Source organism: Watersipora subatra, chromosome 11 (genome assembly GCF_963576615.1).
Source record: "Watersipora subatra chromosome 11, tzWatSuba1.1, whole genome shotgun sequence".
Lineage (NCBI taxonomy): Eukaryota > Metazoa > Bryozoa > Gymnolaemata > Cheilostomatida > Watersiporidae > Watersipora > Watersipora subatra.
The window spans coordinates 45273266-45299063 of NC_088718.1; the positions used below are offsets into that span (position 1 = coordinate 45273266).

General features: G+C 36.0%; 1 protein-coding gene across 2 annotated transcripts; it reads left to right on the top strand.

The window, feature by feature from the left end:
• Positions 1–43: 43 nt before the first annotated feature.
• LOC137408845 (mitogen-activated protein kinase kinase kinase 7-like) lies at positions 44–25780 on the top strand. 2 transcript variants are annotated; one of them, XM_068095426.1, is made up of 12 exons: positions 44–204; positions 7687–7846; positions 8680–8884; positions 10726–10813; positions 12166–12331; positions 12632–13017; positions 13526–13675; positions 13810–13876; positions 13969–14217; positions 21623–21797; positions 22049–22142; positions 25147–25780. In XM_068095426.1, the coding sequence occupies exons 1-12, from the start codon at positions 130–132 to the stop codon at positions 25204–25206; spliced, it is 1875 nt and encodes a 624-aa protein (XP_067951527.1). In that variant the 5' UTR covers positions 44–129; the 3' UTR covers positions 25207–25780. The 2 variants fall into 2 exon arrangements, with proteins under 2 accessions (XP_067951527.1, XP_067951528.1); XM_068095427.1 differs by having other exon boundaries at positions 12632–12969.
• Positions 25781–25798: the final 18 nt, after the last annotated feature.

Below are 25798 nucleotides of genomic sequence, written 5' to 3' on the forward strand. Positions count from 1 at the left end.
TCGCCGAACAGATACCCTCTCCAGTAATCAGCAATCAGATTAACGGATTTGCACTCCAAAACAACACTCATATAATATCAAAGATGAAAAATTTAAGATTGTTCTTTAAACCTCCCGAAATGTTATAAAATGGCTGTCGCATCTCAAAAGTCAACTTTTGGTTTTGTAGAAGAAATCGATTATAATGAGCTTAAATTTGGTCAGGTATGTAAGACTGCTTTATGTTCATTAACATACTTTGTGAAAACGGTTTTTACCTTCCTATTTAAATAGAAAATATAGCATCTTATAATGTTATCATTATTGCTCGTAAAACTGAAATTTTTAAAAAATATGTTCTCATACGTAAAGTATGATGTGTTTAACGGAAGGTATTGCTTGCTAATTTATAGAAGCCCAATGACACAGTTAATAATCCGGTTCTACTTTTATTGTTAAACCGTTTCTAACAAACGGATGCTTCAGTTTGACGCTCAGCTGCTACAATTAGTGATGTAGTTCCAACCTTTTTTAACCATAACTCAAAACTGTCGCCGGTTTCTTTAACCGTAGGTTTAACCCACCCATTGGCCATTGCCTCGGTTACTTTCAACACCTCAGCCCCAGTATCAAACAAACTTGACATTTTCTCCATAACTTCTAAATACTACACAATTATCCGGCCAACTCATTGATCCTCACCACAGTTATATCTAGAGCCAGCAAATCTCACACTTCTACCCCTGCTACTGTCACTATACCTTTCATCATGCCTAGCCATCTCTCGCTTCTCGTACCGACTGTCTCTCTCATACATGTCCATATTATTATCCCTGTATCTACTCCACCTATCTCTCACCTCACAAGGGCTTTCTCTGCCTTCACACCTCTGCCTCAATACCTCTGGTAGTCAAGATAGTAACATCTTTTACTACTATCTCGACTACTATACCTCTCATAGCTGCTCGCACGGCTACCTCGTAACCTACTGCTGCTACCTCGTCTGTCATACCTTACTTTTCTACCATTTTTTTTGCAATTTTGGGATACATGTCCTCGTTTCTTACAAGAAAAGCGTTTAATGAAGAACCAACTTTGCATCTTGTGGCCACTACGGTTGCAACTGTTCCAAGCTCTATCTCTGCTACCTTCTCTACTATTTACCGCATATCTTGAGACATACCTCTCCCTGCTATTGTCTCTATACTTTCTACTGTGCCTGAGCTTGCTATATTCCTACTCCTCGCCCCATACCTACTAGCATTCCGCTCGTCACTATCATCGCCATAATACTTTCTACCACTTTTACGGCTACTCCTACTCTTTCTAGGACTACTTCTCGAGGAATATCTACCGCCTGAATTGTATCTTCTGCCACCCCACTACTCCGTTACTGCGCACGGCTGTCGCATTCTGACACCTTTGCTATCTCTATAATTTCACCTTTCAAGTCACTACCTCTACTCTTCACTCTCAAAAATCTGTCTGAATTATTCGGCATCTCATGAGCCCTCAATGCTTCGTTCAACATTTCATAAGTCAAATTGGCATTCTTTATCAAGTCTCTACTCATTTCTCCATCTCGGAACCCGTAACTGCCACTACAAGACAAGAGCAAACCTTGCTCTAACAGCATTATTCACTACCTGAGCATATCTGCTCAAACTCTCAACTCGTTGCAAAAACTAACTTATCACTTTTACCAAGTGCCTGTCTAGCTGTCAGGAACTTATACCCCTTCACAAACACGCTTTCCTGTCTACCATAATATTCCTGTAAAATCTCCACTGCCTCCTCATAAGTGGAGTCAGCACCATCTGCATCGGTCTCTGCACCTTTCAACACTTATCTACCGCTATGCCCAATAGTTCTCAATAGCGGCCATAACAGCTCTATCTCTCATAATAGGTTGTTTATTACCACCTTCACAGTCTCTCATCTCAACTACACTCTCGACACATAAATTCATCTCTTTTATGAATCTCTCCCACGAACCATCACCATGCTCACCAGCATAAATTATTCACCACAAACGCAATTTACTCCACAACCACCTCCTATTCTTATACCATAAAACCTCTAATTAAATGCCATGACACTCAATTTTTTAACCATTCTTTTTAGTGGCGGTCAATTGGAGGTGGCGTTCAAATAGAGGCTGGCGTTGTATTTTTTCCAATGGCTCTCAGAATTTTGGGAAGATAAATTTAGCCTTCTTACAGGCGAAGCCAATGCCGCCTATATTTTGCCATCTTTTTCCAGTGGAGCAATATTAACCCTTTTGGATGCAATAAATCTGTTAACTTACCTCCAACTTGTCAAAGATTTCTTAATAAATATGCATCGAGAAACCGAGAAATATGTCTACCAATGATATATTTCTTGGTTTCCCGAGAAATATATCACTGGTAGATATCATTGCCCTCATTGATATGTTTGCTACAGTTTCTAGCCAACACTAGCTTTTTATGTGCAATAGAAGAGGCATTACCAGCGTAGATCAATTGTAAGGTCAGATTACTGCCATCAAATAATATGCTATAAATCTGCAAATTTATTAGTTATAGAATGATAATCTGCCAAATGCTACAAAGATATATTCATGAACAAGTGCCATAAATGAACTATACATTTATTACATGTATGCAGAAATGAAAGCATTTTTAAAACAAAAATATTTGCATCACTTGCTTGAATAGCTGCGTTCTGATTGTTGCATTTGATGGAACAAACATCTTCTTGTTGTCCAATACCTTCCACAAGGTCTTCTGACCTCAACTCTTTCTGCACCGCATAACTAGTCGATATTAGCGTGTAAACAATTTTTGGCCGAATAAAACTTTTATTCATGCATTGCATTTAGCACAAATGCAATGCATGAAAGTTTTGCTCGCTAAATGTAACCTTTGTACCATTGCAAAAGTAAACCGTTTTTAAATACATGCTTTTCGAAGTATCAAAACTGCATTAAACAAGCCACTACTATTAGCCTGAGACAGTTATTAATTATTTCTATGGTGTTGCTTTCAAAGTTCTAATGAACAACAAGCTAAAAGCATTGGAGTTGGCTAAGGACAGAATTGATTGTTATCGGTGTAACTGATTCATAATTAATACGATTTTGTGAACACTTTTCTACCGATCCCTTGATATTATGGGTTCATAAAATCAGAGATTGTCAAAGGAGCATTCAACTGGAGGTGGCATTCAAATAAAGGATGACGCTCTATTTTTAACCTTTCTCTCATAGTGGCTGTCAAATAAAGGCGGCGATCAAATAGAGGTGTAGTTCCATTAGATATTTTATGGTATTTTTAATTCTTTTAGAATCCTAATTCTTCTATTTATAATTCTTTCGCAAATAATAAATGTAAACATCTCCCCTTTTTATATTTAAACACGATACTTCACAATTTCAACACCTCACAGACGCGACAACTCATCTGCACAGCACTACACCACCATTGAAAGAGTGCTGTTAATCGTTGGACTTATAACACCACCAGGAAATTTTCACTAAAAATAACCACAATTTTTTTAGAGGTTTATCAACTGCACCTTGTTGTATAAATAAAAGTTTTACATGAACTGAAGCACGGAAGGAGACGGACACATTGATTGTTCCACTTCTTTTTATACTCCCCAATACTGCCTAATCCACTAGCTTTACCCGCTAGCTTTATTCGTCAGCTTTACCACTAGCTTTATTCACTCTCCGTAATTGCCACGACCACCTGCAACTGTTTTGAGTTTAGATGCCAATATAGCCTGAGCCCCATAAATCCCATAATACAACAATAACTAGAGTAGACATTTAGGATTTATCCATTACCAACAACACAATTCTAAAAAACTTGAGAAGTATCATCTACATTAGCCGAAATGTCCCTTCAAAGTTGCAATTAGTGATCTGGAGTCGTGGCTTTTTAGAGCAATGAGAAGTAAGGATATGGAATGAAACTTTACATTTATCCACACATAATCCTACCAACATCTTAAATACTCAGCTGGAATTTCACCAGTGACTACTAGGATCGATTACTAGTTGTTAGACCCTGACTTGGACTTAGTTCTCATATATATATGCGATGCCAAGTTCTGCAGTTGTCACTCTGTGTTTATTGTGTGTTTCTGCTCCTGTCCTAGGCGCTACAGCTAGCTATAGTAACACTGATAGACGGGCAACAGGAATGTTAGGACACACAAATATAAATGTGCAAGGGCGAATAGCTGTACACACAATTTAAGTGATGCAGTTATTCGCATTACACAATCAGATCTGTATGTCAAAGTAGCTAGCAAATGCTGTATTATCAAATTACTGTTAACGTCAATTCTGCACAAGCTTTATCTAACAAATAATATGCGGTAATTGCACACAAAAAGAAACAACTAAAAAGCAGCAATACTTGGTCAATGCAAACTGTGATTACCGAATGTGTGTCTATTAATCAAAAATAACGTAAGGCAGAACTGGCAGATCCTCGCTGCTTGAGTGGTATGTTCCCAAAATAATGAGCGTGTATCTTGTTCTTCTGAAGATTGCTAATTCCCAACAAGCAAAGAAATAACAAGCGCCAAAACTACACATTTACCAACTGCGTAGCTGATGTGCACAGGCCATCTGCACAGATCCATTAGGTTTAAAACTTATAGGTCTAAAACCTATAGGTCTAAAACCTTCGGGTTCAGACTAAAAACTCAAACTAAAACACTAAGACTTGAGAATGTCGCAGCCTAAGCTACAATTTTACTCTGAGCCTTGTAACTGAGCCAATATTACTCTACACTGTAACTGCAACAATAAAAATGGAACAACTGAAAAGTGCATGGGCTAAGTGAAATGTAAAGCCCCTTTTATCGTTTAAATTATAGATTGAATTCGGACTAGACCAACCTGGAAAAAACTGAATAATGAGAACTGTTGGTCTAAACCTTGCTTTCTTAAGCTGCACACTCATTTGGGTTTGATTTTTTTTTCAAATAACCGACAAGATGCTGAAATGTTAAAAAATCAGGGTTGGATTTTTCCGGGGAATTAATTGAATATATCTCTGCCGGTTGGGAGAGATATTGGTGTTTACCGGTAAATACGGTATGAAAAATAGGAAAAAGTGGTCAATTGTATTTTTATAAGAAAATCATGTACAAGTTTCAAAGTTTCGTCATGACAATAGAATTTGTGTTGCTTATCAACCTTTCAAGAAATTAAATTAAAAACAATGAGCCAGTTAAAGAAGTTTACACTTTAGCCTAACCAAAAGACCTACACTCATGCTGAACATGAAAGTTTATATCATCCCATCAACCTAAATAACAAGGATTGAGTTTATCGTTATAATTAGCCTGTATCTTGCCTGTAATATGCTAAAATATTTCATTCAATTCAAATATTGGTTAAAAATAATTTTACTCCCAAAAAGGCTCCTACAATTTGATGCACGAGGGTGAACTGCCAACTGAACTGTTTGCAGTTCTTCATTCAAAAGCGTTCCACATAATATTTCCATATGTACAAATAGTCATCATGGCTTTGAAATAAGAATCAGAGATATCATCAAAAGCATAGGTGTGATTCAGAAGCTAGAAACATGATCAGTTATTTTGCACCAGTGGCCGGTGCACTGAACCAACACCACTCTGACAGCTGCACTATTGTGGAATGTTGATAGCTGTCGCTGAAGCTAAGAAAAAATTCTACATTGCAAAACCATTTAGCCAAATCCAACTCCTTGATGAAGAAAGCAATGACACAATGGCATCATCTCACTTTTCTGCCAACTTTATCTACCCAAAATACAGAGGTCAGAAGCTTGATGAGGACCAAAGAAGTCTGGCTATGGCGTTGGTTTTGAGATTTGACAGCGCCGATACGCTATCCTTTACAAGCATTTAGCTGGAGAGACACTATTTGGTGCAGGCTTCTTCTCAGAGAATATGAAGGAGATAGATCCAGGGGGTTACTTCATGCAAATGAGATCAGAGCACAGCACGAATGATGCTGTATGCAACTTTCTCAAGGTGTTCCAAAAATCTCTGCCAGCATCAGCAGCGGTAGAGAGAACCTTCAGCAACTTTGCATTGATTCAGCCTAAACTAAGGAATCGGCTGAAAATAAAGAAAACTGCAAAACTGGTGACTTGCAATAAATATTTAAAAGTTGACTTGCAACAAAATTCACATTAGTTATTTAGTATCAACAGGTTCACTATGTCCTAATCTGCTGTGTTATATGTTGAAATGTGATTAAAAGCTAAAAAAACACAGTTAATTGCAGCCATCACGAAAACGCCGTAGATTGGAATCCCTTTCCAAAACGGCTCAAATGGGACATAGGTGGGCACGATGCGCTTCTGTTTACACTTTCATGCAACCTCATTCCTTGAAATATTTTTACAAATATACTTGACGCATTCAATAAAACCATGTCTATTGTCCTTACGCATCTATTTCATCGTCATTGTAATGCTGTCATTTTGAGCACTGATATCTCAAAACCTACCATTAAAAAGTTCATTTAATTTTTTAACTTTAGCTCGAAGGAGTGCATATCATTCTCTGATAAATATGAGGAGCCTGTTGGTCACCTGTGATAGTCGAAAAATGCTGCAGAAATTATTCGCACCATTTGGTAGGAAGTGTGAGTCACATGATCAGTTTATGACTAGATCATTAGACCAAGCTGAAACGAAACTGTCAAGTAGCGAGCATCTATACTTAATACAGGCTTTCTGGTAAAACCCGAAGTGTTTGTCATAACCTAGTGCTGCGAGAAGTTTTATATTGAGCCTTTTGTTGGCCTTTCATTTCACGTGTCAAAACAATAACCATGTCGAGATGAGTACGTCATCCGAATAAAGGTGTTCCAACCTATGGCGTTTTTGTGATAGCTGTGATTAACTGTTCGTTTTTGCTTTTAAGGGCTTGTCATCACATTTCCACATATTTTGCACCTACAACACAGCAGAGTAAGACATGGTGAACCTTTTGATACCGAATCACCGTAATGTAAATTTTGTTGCAAGTCAACCTTTAAATAGAGTGTAGCCTGAAACAGAATGATAACAATTATAAATTATTGAGTGACCTGGTGTGTCCATCTGAAGTAGTTTGTACCAATATAATACATTTGAGTTAATCTTGTAAACTCTTCATTATTGCAAATAAATACTAAATAATAGTTTTAATTCAATGGCTTTCTAAAACGCTTTCAGTTCTGTTAGTTTTAGTGAAAATAGTTTAGTTAGATCATAAAGACAGCAAGAAGCATATTAGTTTGAATTTATTGCTCTATTTCGACCTTTGATATTTTTCCATATTTACCTCGGGGTATTTAGGGTAGACGGCGAAAACCATATATTTTCTCACTGGTGTTAATCATTTCGGCAAAACCTTCCAACCCTGTTAAAAATAAGGTTTATAGGTTCTCTCTACGCCTTCTCATCTACCCATTTAAATGTGTTCTGAGGTGATTATTATTTATTATTATTTATTTATTATTTATTATAATTTGCTAACCGTACTATTTTTCAGTCGTCAATATCTTTGGGTGAATTCTCATTGTTTCAGTAGTTCAAGCAGACATTTGAGGTTAGGAGTTTTCTTTCCTCAAGTCTCATTTTGGTTACCCGATTTTGATCTTATTTATTTTTACATGCAAACTTTTCCAGATTGCTCTTAATCAGATTTTTCCATATATACATGTAGGTTGTTGGTCGTGGGGCTTTTGGAACGGTACACAAGGCTTGGTGGCGAGGTCGAGATGTTGCCGTTAAACAGATAGAAACGGAAAATGAAAAGAGAGCATTCGTACAAGAACTAAAGCAACTCTCACGAGTCAGCCATGAAAACATCGTCAAACTTTATGGTAAGTTGATATGGCACATGTGCACACGTAGTAGCAGGTAGTTATGGCGAGTGTTGCTCAGTGATACCAGCTGACAAAGAGTAGGAAAATGTAGATAGTCGCTCTCGTATGACACTAGTTCTTGGACGATTCATGTTTCACCGAATTTTTCACAATTCTTTCATTTCTAAACTAGCTGTCAGCAGCTCGGCAGCACAAATGGTCATGTATAACAGAAAAGTTCTGCTCCTTTTTGAAAAGTTAATCCTGCATCATATTAATAAAAAACTAGTTTATGATTATGGTTGTTCACTTATTTACTGATAGGCTGAGATAACATGGCTCTACAGTTGTCTAACATGGCTTTACAGTTTTATAACATGGCTCTACAGTTGTCTAACATAGCTCTACAGTTGTATAACATGGCTCTACAGTTGTCTAACGTGGCTCTACAGTTGTATAACATGGCTCTACAGTTGTATAACATGGCTCTACAGTTGTATAACATGGCTGTACAGTTGTATAACATGGCTGTACAGTTGTATAACATGGCTCTACGGTTGTATAACATGGCTGTACAGTTGTATAACATGGCTCTACAGTTGTCTAACATAGCTCTACAGTTGTATAACATGGCTCTAGAGTTGTCTAATGTGGCTCTACAGTTGTATAACATGGCTCTACAGTTGTCTAACGTGGCTTACAGTTGTATAACATGGCTCTACAGTTGTGTAACATGGCTTCACAGTTGTATAACATGTCTGTGAGATGATTATATTGTTATATTTCTGTCGTTCATTGTTATACTATCTATACTATATGACACGAATGTGTTTCCATTGGTTCCATTTTAGGTGCCTCAACTAAATACCCTGTGTTCCTTGTGATGGAACTTGCTGAATGTGGATCACTCTATCATCTTTTGCATGTCACAAAACCTCTCATAGACTACAGCGCTGCCCATGCTGTTTGTTGGAGCCTACAAACCGCTCTCGGAGTTTCTTATTTACATAATATGAAACCTAAGCCTATCATCCACAGAGACCTCAAGCCACCCAAGTATGAGACACAGTGTTTTCATCCTTAGGTTATTAGGTTTTTGTTGAAACCTCTAAAAATTGCTGCCACACTCAGACTTTCATCGGTTTGATTGTTCAGATGCCTTGTTTATAAGTGAACTAATGACCTAGTCTAGTCAGTTATAAGTGGACTAATGACCTAGTCTAGTCAGTTATAAGTGAACTAATGACCTAGTTTAGTCAGTTATAAGTGGACTAATGACCTAGTCTAGTCAGTTATAAGTGAACTAATGACCTAGTCTGGTCAGTTATAAGTGAACTAATAACCTAGTCTAGTCAGTTATAAGTGAACTAATGACCTAGTCTAGTCAGTTATAAGTGAACTAATGACCTAGTCTAGTCAGTTATAAGTGAACTAATGACCTAGTCTAGTCAGGTATAAGTGAACTAATGACCTAGTCTAGTCAGTTATAAGTGGACTAATGACCTAGTCTGGTCAGTTATAAGTGAACTAATAACCTAGTCTAGTCAGGTATAAGTGAACTAATGACCTAGTCTAGTCAGTTATAAGTGAACTAATGACCTAGTCTAGTCAGTTATAAGTGAACTAATAACCTAGTCTAGTCAGTTATAAGTGAACTAATAACCTAGTCTAGTCAGTTATAAGTGAACTAATAACCTAGTCTAGTCAGTTATAAGTGAACTAATAACCTAGTCTAGTCAAGTATAAGTGAACTAATGACCTAGTCTAGTCAGTTATAAGTGGACTAATGACCTAGTCTGGTCAGTTATAAGTGAACTAATAACCTAGTCTAGTCAGTTATAAGTGAACTAATAACCTAGTCTAGTCAGTTATAAGTGAACTAATAACCTAGTCTAGTCAGTTATAAGTGAACTAATGACCTAGTCTAGTCAGTTATAAGTGAACTAATGACCTAGTCTAGTCAGTTATAAGTGAACTAATAACCTAGTCTAGTCAGTTATAAGTGAACTAATAACCTAGTCTAGTCAGTTATAAGTGAACTAATAACCTAGTCTAGTCAGTTATAAGTGAACTAATAACCTAGTCTAGTCAGTTATAAGTGGACTAATAACCTAGTCTAGTCAGTTATAAGTGGACTAATGACCTAGTCTAGTCAGTTATAAGTGAACTAATGACCTAGTCTAGTCAGTTATAAGTGAACTAATGACCTAGTCTAGTCAGTTATAAGTGAACTAATGACCTAGTCTAGTCAGTTATAAGTGAACTAATGACCTAGTCTAGTCAGTTATAAGTGAACTAATGACCTAGTCTAGTCAGTTATAAGTGAACCTATGACCTAGTCTAGTCAGTTATAAGTGAACTAATAACCTAGTCTAGTCAGTTATAAGTGAACTAATAACCTAGTCTAGTCAGTTATAAGTGAACTAATGACCTAGTCTAGTCAGTTATAAGTGAACTAATGACCTAGTCTAGTCAGTTATAAGTGAACCTATGACCTAGTCTAGTCAGTTATAAGTGAACTAATAACCTAGTCTAGTCAGTTATAAGTGGACTAATAACCTAGTCTAGTCAGTTATAAGTGAACTAATGACCTAGTCTAGTCAGTTATAAGTGAACCTATGACCTAGTCTAGTCAGTTATAAGTGAACTAATGACCTAGTCTAGTCAGTTATAAGTGGACTAATAACCTAGTCTAGTCAGTTATAAGTGAACTAATGACCTAGTCTAGTCAGTTACTCTACGGCTAGAAGCATGGATAAGAAGCCAGATAAGTCAGCGGAGTCGCCTTCTCATACAAAACAAGTATTCTAGAGATGAATTGATGACAATGTACATAACAACCTAAAAGGTTTTATATTAAATGATTGCGTGCACTTGTATATTATATCTTGTGTCAGCTTGCTGTTGGTGAAAAAAGGAACGGTCATAAAACTATGTGACTTTGGCACCGCTGCCGATATGAAGACTCACATGACTAATAACAAGGTGAGTTGCGACGGCTCGCTAGTTTTCATTTATATGTCAAGGTTAGTGGGTGAAACAACATTGATGAGGAAAGCGAGTGAGAGTGCATTCCTGGCTCTGGTGTTGGTTGAACAACCCTCATAAGGCTTCCTCATAACTATATATAAATTGTGATTAGAGACAGAGATAACTCTAAATAAATTAGAGATAACTCTAAATAAATTGTTTATTTATAATTTTGTAAGTAAATTATAAATCCCATAGTCTGTTTTTATCTACCTGGTGTCTATGACAGGATGATTAAGAGGCAATCAATCGAGCAGTTGTCATGAGTGAACAACTCCTCACTCAGCATGTGGAGCAAATAGCTGTGTAATTGAAACAAGGAGCCTTCCAATTGGCTGACTGCCCATCATTTGTGCGAAAGTGTGAAGTGTAGTATTAAAAGTGACATCGGAGTTATCGGTACATAATGTTTAACAAGGATAATTTATTTCAACTCATAAATGTCATAATTGACTTGAAATAATAATTGTTGATTAGAAACAACAATTTATGTAAATGAAGCACAAAAGTGATATTATCTCAGGCCACAGCTCATTTGTTATGTACAGCGATTGGATATTAGCTATTTCAGTGATCTCATGATAGTAGCCGCAACTATTTTCTCTGAGAAGGCTCATTCATATCATCCTGAATCTGTTTGAAAATATATATTGCTCTCTAAAGACCCATGTTAAACCTATCTTACTCGCTGTTAAATATAGCTTGTCTGTTCGCTTAGATGCTTTTGAGTGGCTTGCAATGAATGTTGGTGTAATCACGGTAATGCTCCAAAGCTGTAATAGACATCTGTGTCCTCAACAGTTGGTCGTATTCCTCTACCAAACTGAGCTAATTTCATATGGATATGGGGCATGTGGTTTAGTGGTTTAGACGTTTAGAGGTCTAGTGGCTCGTATCAGTCACCCGTTGTCTCTTGTCCAGATGCCACTATTAGTCTTAGTTAGTTTGTCATTCTAGCTGATTTCTCAACTCTCTCAATTTGACTTTTTTAAAATTATTCCCAATATCACTGATGTGTTTACCAGACCAGAAGTGATGCTTGCATACACTAATTGAATAAACCTAGTATCCCAGTCATTTCGTGGCATCGCGTTTGAGGCCTTGACCTCAAAAGGAGCAACCAATCAGAAACTTAATTAGAATTTACTATATGTACTCTTGTTTCATGACCTTTTACTCTTTTTTTCATGCCTATTTGTTTCTTTTAAACTTCTCTCCATCCTCTCTTTTTTCCTTTATGCTCACTCTCTCCTTTCTAGCACATTTCTCCTAATGGTTTATGTCAGACTCCCCTCTTTTTCTGGCAGGGAAGTGCGGCGTGGATGGCACCAGAAGTCTTCGAAGGGAACAGATACTCCGAGAAATGTGATGTTTTCTCTTGGGGCATTGTGCTTTGGGAGTGTCTTTCAAGAAAGAAACCGTTCGAGGAAGTTGGTGGCTCTACTTACCGTATAATGTGGGCTGTCCATGAAGGTATGCATTTTAGCCAATGTAACGGCTAAAACACTTTTATGTTGGAAATTATTACTAAGGCTAACACAACGAATGTACATATCAGTGTCTTGCAGTTTCTTCATCCATTAGACATATTTACTAAACATCATCATCATCATCTACTTTATGTTGTCCAATTCATACCTGATTGACATCTAGTCGGTTATACGACTGCATAAAAGGTTTGTTGGCTGTCACCAAAGTTAGCCAACTAGTAATATCGGATTTATAAATGACATATTCAGTATATAACTGAAGTTTGAAATGAATATCTGGCAGGTAAGAGGCCTGCGCTGCTCAGAGGTACACCCGCGCCTCTCGAGAAACTAATGACAAAATGTTGGAGCAAGATACCAGCTGACAGGCCGAGCATGGACGAGGTTGTGCGGATAATGCTTGAGATCATTCCCTTCTATAAAGAAAAGCTCACCCCACTTGCCTTCCCAGGTTCAGATGAGGAGTCGGCGGACGAAGAGAAACGGAGTCTGTCGAACGAGTCGGAATCGTTGCAGATTGAGGACATCCTGCACACGGGTTCAATCGACATGTCCGACAAGTCTGGCACCAACTTGAGCCGTGCCGTTAGCAGACCTACAAGCCACAGGGGAACAGAGGAGGTGATGATGGAGGAAGAGCTGGAAGCACCACTCATCTCTGTTGAAGAGGTGAACTTGCTTCTTCGACACAGATGCAAAAAAGAAGAGCAATATTTTTTAGCCAATAAATGAGAGAGTAATGATTATAACAGAGCCATTCCTTATCTGCGTAGTAGAATGTTTGTCTATCAAATGAGATGACTTAATTTGAATGTGGTTATATCTATCAGTCAGATGATACACATATGTAAGTGTGAATCATATGCTACTACCATCTCATAAACGTTGTAAAATTCAAATATCTACATGTGCCATGCTCAAGTCATTTTTGCGTTATCCCTATTGCACTGATTCACTTGCTCAACCATGGTACTCAACACAGATCTATCCTGAGGTCACGATGGTAACGTCTGCGGGTAGTTTACTTTCAGTTGACCACACATTTAATTGTTAATTCTGTATGGGCATGTATGTAAGGAGAAGATCATCAAAGAAGGGTCAAGTGAATTCTAGCTCTGCTTTTTTTGGTAAATTTCAAGACTGTTTTAAAGTAGCAGTCCAGCTTTTTTCTTTTTAGGCTGAGAAACCTAGCCTTAGATCCTTGTCATCCATTTCATCAGCGACAGCCAAAGGTGACCAGACGAGTTTGGTAGGTGCTCAAGGAGCCCGAACTCCTGCAATTGATGTTTACTCTCCCCGGAACTTGGCTAAAGGGCAGAATATCCAGGTATAATACGTTCTTTCCATTCTTGTTGAGCAGCCACAACTAGCTTGACGGTGTGCTTGTTTACTCTGACTTCTTTTGTGGATGCATTACAGTTTACTTTTTGCGAGTTAAGCAAGTTTTTACCTCATTTGTAGAAGAGATACTCCGCTGAGGGGGAGCAGCTTAGACCGCTCTTAGAGCACATGTCTATGGATGAAACGCGTAAGTATTCTATGTAACGGATTGAAACATTTATGGCAGTAGCGGGCATCGGTAACGAGCAACTATTTCATTATGTAATTATATATATGCAGCTCAACCTGCTCCAAGAAAGAAGACTTTAGGCCACCGAAGGGTAGGGTCTCATGGTAACCCTCCCATTAAACTTGATCCCCCGCCAGTTCAACCTACACCACCATTTCCTAGGATGACTACAAGTGCATCACATCCAGGGCATCATCTGTCGGAGCCAAAAGACCATGTTGGTTTGGTTCACAGCAGATCTTGGACTCCGGATAACCCTGGTGCTGGTCAGCCATATACACATGGCCAGTCATCTACAGGTATTAAGCCCAGTTATGTATAGTAACTGGCTTCCTATGTGTAAATCTTTGTGAACCTTTCGTAGTGTCCTTGAAAGGTGTCAGCAAGTATGAGGAGGTACTGCCACAATGGTAAATTTATAGGCAACATATACGTTCATTTTGTACAAAAACAAGCAGGCTTTGATTTTCTTCCTTGTGGCAATGTACTCTTGCAGGCTCAGGTTTCAGCGTTAGTTCTCAACTCCACGCGAGTCTTTGATAAGAGAGAACTGAAATCGATGCTCACATAGAAATGTTAATTTAATCTGACAGTTTAAACTTACAAACTTTATTTATGGAAAATTAGAGTTGCTCACAAAGAGTGTTTTTGCACTTCAGCTTATGAAAAATGTAGGAGGCTTAGGAATCAGTAATTTAGCTTATAAGAGATATAGTTGATATAGTGAGTCTGTAAATACTCTAGTTTATATAGAGATATAGTTGATTTAGAGAGTCTATAAGTACTCTAGTTTATAGAGAGATATAGTTGATATAGTGAGTCTATAAGTACTCTAGTTTATAGAGAGATATAGTTGATATGGTGAGTCTATAAGTACTCTAGTTTATAGAGAGATATAGTTGATTTAGAGAGTCTATAAGTACTCTAGTTTATAGAGAGATATAGTTGATATAGAGAGTCTATAAGTACTCTAGTTTATAGAGAGATATAGTTGATATAGTGAGTCTGTAAGTACTCTAGTTTATAGAGAGATATAGTTGATTTAGAGAGTCTATAAGTACTCTAGTTTATAGAGAGATATAGTTGATATAGAGAGTCTATAAGTACTCTAGTTTATAGAGAGATATAGTTGATATAGAGTGTCTGTAAGTACTCTAGTTTATAGAGAGATATAGTTGATATAGAGAGTCTATAAGTACTCTAGTTTATAGAGAGATATAGTTGATATAGTGAGTCTGTAAGTACTCTAGTTTATAGAGAGATATAGTTGATATAGAGTGTCTGTAAGTACTCTAGTTTATAGAGAGATATAGTTGATATAGAGAGTCTATAAGTACTCTAGTTTATAGAGAGATATAGTTGATATAGTGAGTCTATAAGTACTCTAGTTTATAGAGAGATATAGTTGATATAGAGAGTCTGTAAGTAGTCTAGTTTATAGAGAGATATAGTTGATATAGAGAGTCTATAAGTACTCTAGTTTATAGAGAGATATAGTTGATATAGAGAGTCCATATGTACTCTAGTTTATAGAGAGATATAGTTGATATAGTGAGTCTGTAAGTACTCTAGTTTATAGAGAGATATAGTTGATATAGAGAGTCTATAAGTACTCTAGTTTATAGAGAGATATAGTTGATATAGAGAGTCTGTAAGTAGTCTAGTTTATAGAGAGATATAGTTGATATAGAGAGTCTATAAGTACTCTAGTTTATAGATAGATATAGTTGATATAGAGATTCTATAAGTACTCTAGTTTATAGAGAGATATAGTTGATATAGAGAGTCCATAAGTACTCTAGTTTATAGAGAGACATAGTTGATATAGAGAGTCTATAAGTACTCTAGTTTATAGAGAGATATAGTTGATATAGAGAGTCTGTAAGTAGTCTAGTTTATAGAGAGATATAGTTGATATAGAGAGTCTATAAGTACTCTAGTTTATAGAGAGATATAGTTGATATAGAGATTCTATAAGTACTCTAGTTTATAGAGAGATATAGTTGATATAGAGAGTCCATAAGTACTCTAGTTTATAGAGAGACATAGTTGATATAGAGAGTCTGTAAATACTCTAGTTTATAGAGAGATATAGTTGATATAGAGAGTCTGTAAGTACTCTAGTTTATAGAGAGATATAGTTGATATAGTGAGTCTGTAAGTACTCTAGTTTATAGAGAGATATAGTTGATATAGAGAGTCTATAAGTACTCTAGTTTATAGAGAGATATAGTTGATATAGAGATTCTATAAGTACTCTAGTTTATAGAGAGATATAGTTGATATAGAGAGTCTGTATGTACTATAGGTTATAGAGAGATATAGTTGATATAGAGAGTCTGTAAGTACTCTAGTTTATAGAGAGATATAGTTGATATAGAGAGTCTGTAAGTACTCTAGTTTATAGAGAGATATAGTTGATATAGAGAGTCTGTAAGCACTCTAGTTTATAGAGAGACATAGTTGATATAGAGAGTCTGTAAATACTCTAGTTTATAGAGAGATATAGTTGATATAGAGAGTCTGTAACTACTCTAGTTTATAGAGAGATATAGTTGATATAGAGAGTCTGTAAGCACTCTAGTTTATAGAGAGATATAGTTGATATAGTGAGTCTATAAGTACTCTAGTTTATAGAGATATATAGTTGATATAGTGAGTCTATAAGTACTCTAGTTTATAGAGAGACATAGTTGATATAGTGAGTCTATAAGTACTCTAGTTTATAGAGAGATATAGTTGATATAGTGAGTCTATAAGTACTCTAGTTTATAGAGATATAGTTGATATAGTGAGTCTGTAAGTACTCTAGTTTATAGAGAGATATAGTTGATATAGAGAGTCTGTAAGTACTCTAGTTTATAGAGAGATATAGTTGATATAGTGAGTCTGTATGTACTCTAGTTTATAGAGAGATATAGTTGATATAGTGAGTCTGTATGTACTCTAGTTTATAGAGAGATATAGTTGATATAGTGAGTCTGTAAGTACTCTAGTTTATAGAGAGATATAGTTGATATAGAGAGTCTGTAAGTACTCTAGTTTATAGAGATATATAGTTGATATAGTGAGTCTGTAAGTACTCTAGTTTATAGAGACTAGCTGTGCCACCCGGCGTTGCCCGTGTAATAGAAGAGTCTTTGGACAGAAAATTGATTTGTATTTAATATATAACAACATTTGCCATTATAACTTTCAAAGTACATATCATGAGAGAAGTGTGTCGTGTAGTTGAAATAAACTAAGAGAGAAATAAAAACAACTGTAAAGGTTTTAAAACTTTGTCAAACAACTGTATCTTTCAAGCTAGTGGCCTGGCATATTGCCAATGGAAACTCCACTAAGCTAGTTAATAAGGTTAGACTTCCAATGACAGTAAGAATTCCATGAATTTCCATGAAATTCCATGAATTTGAGTCTTTATTGTTGTCAAGCTCAGCTGTTCTAATAATAGCTATAGCCGGATTTCCAACAGACAGACATACGGACTTTGAGAAATATATACAGTGAAACTCGGATAACTCAAACTTCAAGGGACCGAGCAAAAGTGTTCGAATTATCAGAGTGTTCATGTTATCAGAGCACTGTCACAAGTCCATGTATTTACTTATTTATTAGTAGATACATGAACATATACAAACTATATTATAAATCAAAAGCACAAATGGCTTGTTTCAAATTAAATGCTTCTAATGTAAAGTTTAAAACGTTTTTATCAAAAAGTATAGAGATTTTTCTATCACTTGAGATTGGTTTGTTGTTTGAGGTGATGTTATTGCCAGGACGTTTTTAGATTGACATTGGCAAAACTTGATCGTTGCTGAAATGCTCAAAGAAAAGACATCTTTTTCTTTTGAGCGTTTTACCCACGATCAATTTTGCCGATCTTTCTTGAAGTTTATGCAAAGATTACCTTACTTTACCTGGGATTCGTTAAGAGCAACACTCCGAGGCAGTTCAATTAAAAGTTTTACGAGGTTTTACGGTACATTGTATATCACTCACGCTTTTTGAATGGATACTTATTGAATGTACACACGTATTTTGTGTTTAGGTCAAACGATGAATAGTTTTTTTCAGCTAAAACAAAGTATACGTTTGATTTCAACAATTTTTAAGACGTTTTAAACATTCAACATTCCGACGTTAATTCAACACGGAATCAACGTCGGAAAACTATTCATCACGGGTTAGCCGGGTCACGCACTCAGTGATTTTCGCCACGCAAATACAAAACAAAAACATGCTGTTTTTGTTTTGTATGTGCGTGGCGAAAATCCTTGCGCCCGTGACCCGGCTAGCCCGTGGTATTCATCGTATAGCAGTATAAATCAAATTTCACCAAACCTTTAGAACAGTCGTTGACAAAAATATTTTGCCGATGGAGGTAATAATGACGCTTATGAATTACGAAAAGTTGAGGTTTACCTCTATGGCTTGGAATAAAGTGATTTTCTAAAGCGATAGCAACCGTTTCGGTAGCCGTTGGGCAAAAAACAGTTCGTTATAACAGTGTTGAATTCGAGTTATATAGAGCCATTTATCATTGCGTGGGAACGGACCAAGCAAATCCAGTCGAGTTAACCATGTGTTCGCTATATCCGAGGGCGAGTTATCCATGTTTCACTGTATATAGATATGGTTTATACCTAGAGTCTATAAGTACTCTAGTTTATAAAGAGATATAGTTGATATAGATAGTCTGTAAGCACTCTAGTTTATAGAGAGATATAGTTGATATAGTGAGTCTATAAGTACTCTAGTTTATAAAGAGATATAGTTGATATGGTGAGTCTATAAGTACTCTAGTTTATAGAGAGATATAGTTGATATAGAGAGTCTGTAAGTACTCTAGTTTATATAGAGATATAGTTGATATAGTGAGTCTGTAAGTACTCTAGTTTATAGAGAGACATAGTTGATATAGAGAGTCTGTAAGTACTCTAGTTTATAGAGAGATATAGTTGATATAGTGAGTCTGTAAGTACTCTAGTTTATAGAGAGACATAGTTGATATAGAGAGTCTGTAAGTACTCTAGTTTATAGAGAGATATAGTTGATATAGAGAGTCTGTAAGTACTCTAGTTTATAGAGAGATACAGTTGATATAGAGAGTCTATAAGTACTCTAGTTTATAGAGAGATATAGTTGATATAGAGAGTCTGTAAGTACTCTAGTTTATAAAGAGATATAGTTGATATAGATAGTCTGTAAGCACTCTAGTTTATAGAGAGATATAGTTGATATAGTGAGTCTATAAGTACTCTAGTTTATAAAGAGATATAGTTGATATAGTGAGTCTGTAAGTACTCTAGTTTATAGAGAGATATAGTTGATATAGATAGTCTGTAAATACTCTAGTTTATAGAACGATATAGTTGATATAGAGAGTCTGTAAGTACTCTAGTTTATAGAGAGATATAGTTGATATAGTGAGTCTGTAAGTACTCTAGTTTATAGAGAGACATAGTTGATATAGAGAGTCTGTAAGTACTCTAGTTTATAAAGAGATATAGTTGATATAGATAGTCTGTAAGCACTCTAGTTTATAGAGAGATATAGTTGATATAGTGAGTCTATAAGTACTCTAGTTTATAAAGAGATATAGTTGATATAGATAGTCTGTAAATACTCTAGTTTATAGAACGATATAGTTGATATAGAGAGTCTGTAAGTACTCTAGTTTATAGAGAGATATAGTTGATATAGTGAGTCTGTAGGTACTCTAGTTTATAGAGAGATATAGTTGATATAGAGAGTCTGTAAGTACTCTAGTTTATAGAGAGATATAGTTGATATAGAGAGTCTATAAGTACTCTAGTTTATAGAGAGATATAGTTGATATAGAGAGTCTGTAAGTACTCTAGTTTATAGAGAGATATAGTTGATATAGAAAGTCTATAAGTACTCTAGTTTATAGAGAGATATAGTTGATATAGAGAGTCCATAAGTACTCTAGTTTATAGAGATATAGTTGATATAGTGAGTCTGTAAGTACTCTAGTTTATAGAGATATAGTTGATATAGTGAGTCTATATGTACTCTAGTTTATAGAGAGATATAGTTGATATAGAGAGTCTATAAGTACTCTAGTTTATAGAGAGATATAGTTGATATAGAGAGTATGTAAGTACTCTAGTTTATAGAGAGATATAGTTGATATAGAGAGTCTGTAAGTACTCTAGTTTATAGAGAGATATAGTTGATATAGAGAGTCCATAAGTACTCTAGTTTATAGAGATATAGTTGATATAGTGAGTCTGTAAGTACTCTAGTTTATAGAGATATAGTTGATATAGTGAGTCTATAAGTACTCTAGTTTATAGAGATATATAGTTGATATAGAGAGTCTATAAGTACTCTAGTTTATAGAGAGACATAGTTGATATAGAGAGTCTGTAAGTACTCTAGTTTATAAAGAGATATAGTTGATATAGATAGTCTGTAAGCACTCTAGTTTATAGAGAGATATAGTTGATATAGTGAGTCTATAAGTACTCTAGTTTATAAAGAGATATAGTTGATATAGATAGTCTGTAAATACTCTAGTTTATAGAACGATATAGTTGATATAGAGAGTCTGGAAGTACTCTAGTTTATAGAGAGATATAGTTGATATAGTGAGTCTGTAAGTACTCTAGTTTATAGAGATATATAGTTGATATAGAGAGTCTATAAGTACTCTAGTTTATAGAGAGATATAGTTGATATAGAGAGTCTGTAAGTACTCTAGTTTATAGAGAGATATAGTTGATATAGAGAGTCTATAAGTACTCTAGTTTATAGAGAGATATAGTTGATATAGAGAGTCTATAAGTACTCTAGTTTATAGAGAGATATAGTTGATATAGTGAGTCTGTAAGTACTCTAGTTTATAGAGATATATAGTTGATATAGAGAGTCTGTAAATACTCTAGTTTATAGAGAGATATAGTTGATATAGTGAGTCTGTAAATACTCTAGTTTATAGAGAGATATAGTTGATATAGAGAGTCCATAAGTACTCTAGTTCATAGAGATATATAGTTGATATAGTGAGTCTGTATGTACTCTAGTTTATAGAGAGATATAGTTGATATAGAGAGTCTGTAAGTACTCTAGTTTATAGAGAGATATAGTTGATATAGTGAGTCTGTATGTACTCTAGTTTATAGAGAGATATAGTTGATATAGAGAGTCTGTAAGTACTCTAGTTTATAGAGAGATATAGTTGATATAGTGAGTCTGTATGTACTCTAGTTTATAGAGAGATATAGTTGATATAGAGAGTCTGTAAGTACTCTAGTTTATAGAGATATATAGTTGATATAGAGAGTCTGTAAGTAGTCTAGTTTATAGAGAGATATAGTTGATATAGAGAGTCTGTAAGTACTCTAGTTTATAGAGAGATATAGTTGATATAGTGAGTCTGTATGTACTCTAGTTTATAGAGAGATATAGTTGATATAGAGAGTCTGTAAGTACTCTAGTTTATAGAGAGATATAGTTGATATAGTGAGTCTGTAAGTACTCTAGTTTATAGAGAGATATAGTTGATATAGAGAGTCTATAAGTACTCTAGTTTATAAAAAGATCACTCGATTCTCAGCCATACGTAAGCATATTTTCTATTTCTGCTTTACTGGCTTGCCAATCGGATCAGCTAGTGATTGGGTGTGTAAGGGTGCGTAACATCTGCATAAGGTTTTTGTATATTTATTGAAGAGCCACAGTCTACACCGACCCCGCCACCTAGTTTCCCTCAGATAGATGATAGCCTGAAGCCCCTGCAGCCTCTACCCAGCTCCAATCAATCATTGCTGATATACTATGAACACGTAGCTCTGGCTGAGCGATATGTGGCAGTACAGCAGGAAGGAACTGTGATTCGCTCCAAAATGTACGCATCTGTCTTAGTTTTTCGTACGAATCTGTTTATAAATATAATACTAAATAGTAATACTAGTTCCAAAATATGGTGTCTAAAGGAGTTGCCCATTCATGTTACTTTATAATACCATATTGATTTTGTTATGGGTCGATATTATACGTATATGAAAGGATGGTTGTATACTTCTATGTTAGCGCATACCTTAAGTGATATGAGTCGATATAAGTACGTGTGTAAGAAGAACTTGCTGTACCTTTCAGAGCTGAGATCAAAAATAAACTTGCGGAGCAAAAGGCTATCAGAGAAAAGAATCTTCAGCTGATGAAAGATTTTCAGCGATTGGCTGATGAAAATGTAGGTCAACATATGTGGCTGTGTTGTCTCCTGCCTACTAAGTGATATATCATCATTAGTGCAAATATTTGCTATTGCATATTAACCATTCTCTTGTATATCTGCTAGGCAAACCCAGACTTGAGATTTAACATTTCAAGTAACATCGGAGAAAAACTTTTACCGATGATTAAATTTTCGACTAATGATGCCCGAATTGGTTTGTAAATCAGTCCATATGTATGCGGTTCTCCTTCACATAGTTTGGTTCTACAGAATTCGAAAAATATTAAACAGTGATTAATATTTTCCCTTTTTAGTATTAAATATGCGGATCATGAGAATGCTGGTGCGAGTGGTGCCAGTGATGAAGCAGAAGAAAATGTGTTTTTTTTTGTAGAAATAAACCAATAAGTAATAGAAAAGTGTGGGCAAACATCCTTGGATCAATTCTTGAACATTCCTTGAAAAAGTAAAGCCTGAAAATTACCAAAAAGTATAAATAAGTGGGATATATTTTTGGTTACCAAGGTTACACTTGAATTTAACTTAGCAGTAAAATAGCAAGGAAACCTCTCTATTTATTGATATATTGGTTTCATGCATATTAATCTTTAGATAATGTATTTTATTTAATACCACATGCCATTGAATGCCTGATCTATTTATCGATAAGTCCGGGAGCCCTAGAGTGACCGCAATACAATTTATTCTCATAGGAGTATTTGCTTTATGAGAAACAATTTTAACATGCAAAATAAATATTGGAGAAGATTTGCTTCATCTGTCAAATTTCTGTATTCTATTGCATATCCACTATTTTAATGCACATCAACTATTCTACCATATCCTCTATCATATACCATACCTCTTATCCTACAACACGCCCTCTATCTTATACTGTACCCTCTATCTTATACCATACCCTCCATCTTATACTGTACCCTCCATCTTATACTGTACCCTCTATCTTATACTGCACCCTCCATCTTATACCATACCCTCTATCTTATACCATACCCTCCATCTTATACTATACCCTCCATCTTATACTGTACCCTCTATCTTATACTGTACCCTCCATCTTATACTGCACCCTCCATCTTATACTGTACCCTCTATCTTATACTGCACCCTCTATCTTATACTGTACCCTCCATCTTATACTGTACCCTCTATCTTATACTGTATCCTCCATCTTATACCATACCCTCTATCTTATACCATACCCTCCATCTTATACTGTACCCTCCATCTTATACTGTACCCTCTATCTTATACTGTACCCTCCATCTTATACTGCACCCTCCATCTTATACTGTACCCTCTATCTTATACTGCACCCTCTATCTTATACCGTACCCTCCATCTTATACTGTACCCTCTATCTTATACTGTATCCTCCATCTTATACCATACCCTCTATCTTATACCATATCCTCTACCTTATACTGTACCCTCCATCTTATACTGCACCCTCCATCTTATACCATACCCTCCATCTTATACTGTACCCTCTATCTTATACTGCACCCTCTATCTTATACTGTACCCTCCATCTTATACTGTACCCTCCATCTTATACTGTACCCTCTATCTTATACTGCACCCTCTATCTTATACTGTATCCTCCATCTTATACCATACCCTCTATCTTATACCATATCCTCTACCTTATACTGTACCCTCCATCTTATACTGCACCCTCCATCTTATACCATACCCTCTATCTTATACCATACCCTCCATCTTATCCTGTACCCTCCATCTTATACTGCACCCTCTATCTTATACTGTACCCTCCATCTTATACTGTACCCTCCATCCTATACCGTACCCTCTATCTTATACTGTACCCTCTATCTTATACCATATCCTCTACCTTATACTGTACCCTCCATCTTATACTGCACCCTCCATCTTATACCATACCCTCTATCTTATACCATACCCTCCATCTTATCCTGTACCCTCCATCTTATACTGCACCCTCCATCTTATACTGTACCCTCCATCTTATACTGTACCCTCTATCTTATACTGTACCCTCCATCTTATACTGCACCCTCCATCTTATACCATATCCTCTATCTTATACTGTACCCTCTATCTTATACTGTACCCTCCATCTTTTACTGTACCCTCTATCATATACTGTACCCTCCATCTTATACTGTACCCTCCATCTTATACTGTACCCTCCATCTTATACTGTACCCTCCATCTTATACTGTACCCTCCATCTTATACTGTACCCTCTATCTTATACTGCACCCTCCATCTTATACCATACCCTCTATCTTATACTATATCCACTATCTTATACTGCACCCTCCATCTTATACTGCACCCTCCATCTTATACTGCACCCTCCATCTTATACTGCACCCTCCATCTTATACTGCACCCTCCATTTTATACTGTACCCTCTATCTTATACTGTATCCTCTATCTTATACTGTATCCTCTATCTTATACTGTACCCTCCATCTTATACTGTACCCTCTATCATATACCATACCCTCTATCCTATACTGTATCCTCTATCCTATACCATACCCTCTATCATATACCATACCCTCTATCCTATACTGTACCCTCTATCCTATACCATACCCTCTATCATATACCATACCCTCTATCCTATACTGTACCCTCTACCCTATACCATAACCTCTGTTCTATAACATACCCCCTTTCCTATAATGTACCCTCCATACTATAACATGCCCTCTATCCTGTAACGTATCCTCTATCCTGTAATGTACCTTCTATCCTGTAACATACCCTCTATCCTGTAACATAACCTCTATCCTGTAACATTCTCTATCCTGTAATGTACCCTCTATCTTGTAATGTACCCTCTATCCTGTAATGTACCCTCTATCCTGTAACGAACCCTCTATCCTGTAACGTACCGTCTATCCTGTAACGTACCCTCTATCCTGTAACGTACCCTCTATCCTGTAATGTACCCTCTATACTACATGTATATCCCTCATGGTTGCTTGCTGTAATTGCATAGGAGGACTACATGAATACAAAGGAGATGCTGGAGAGGCAAGCGCATCGAGTCATCAGCTAGCAGTTGACCAGTTAGCTTCTAGATGAGACTAGTGTCTACCTGAGTCCTGGACATTACATTGAAGGAATTTTATTTAGAATTTTTACCTAAGTGTGACGAGTTGTCATGGTCATCGCAACACACCCGCTACTGTCACACTTTCTAATCGACAGATATATTTAATGATACAGTTCCACGCATAAGTCTGAAATGCTATCTTTGAGGATATTTGCTTTTTCATTATCTTAATGTATATGCTTTTATGATATATTTTTGCTACTTTATAACCACATACAAGATAATTACGTTGCATGTATTTAATATATTAGGGACAGAGAATTAAACAGTTGCAAGTCTTCTAGTCTATTCAGGGCTGACAGAGTTATTGTTTGGTGTTTTACACCAGAAATCACCATCAGGAATTGTCTTTTCAGTCGCTCTGAATAGTTGCTTATGCCATTATCCAATCAACAAACTATGTTTATAGTTATACTTGCAGTACAAAGCAAACTTATGATATAATACTTTTTACACTTGCTGTAGAAAGCTGTCATCAGAATCTGCGCTATCGGTGAATAAAGAGTTACGGATGTCCCTCACTAGCTTCCTAAGG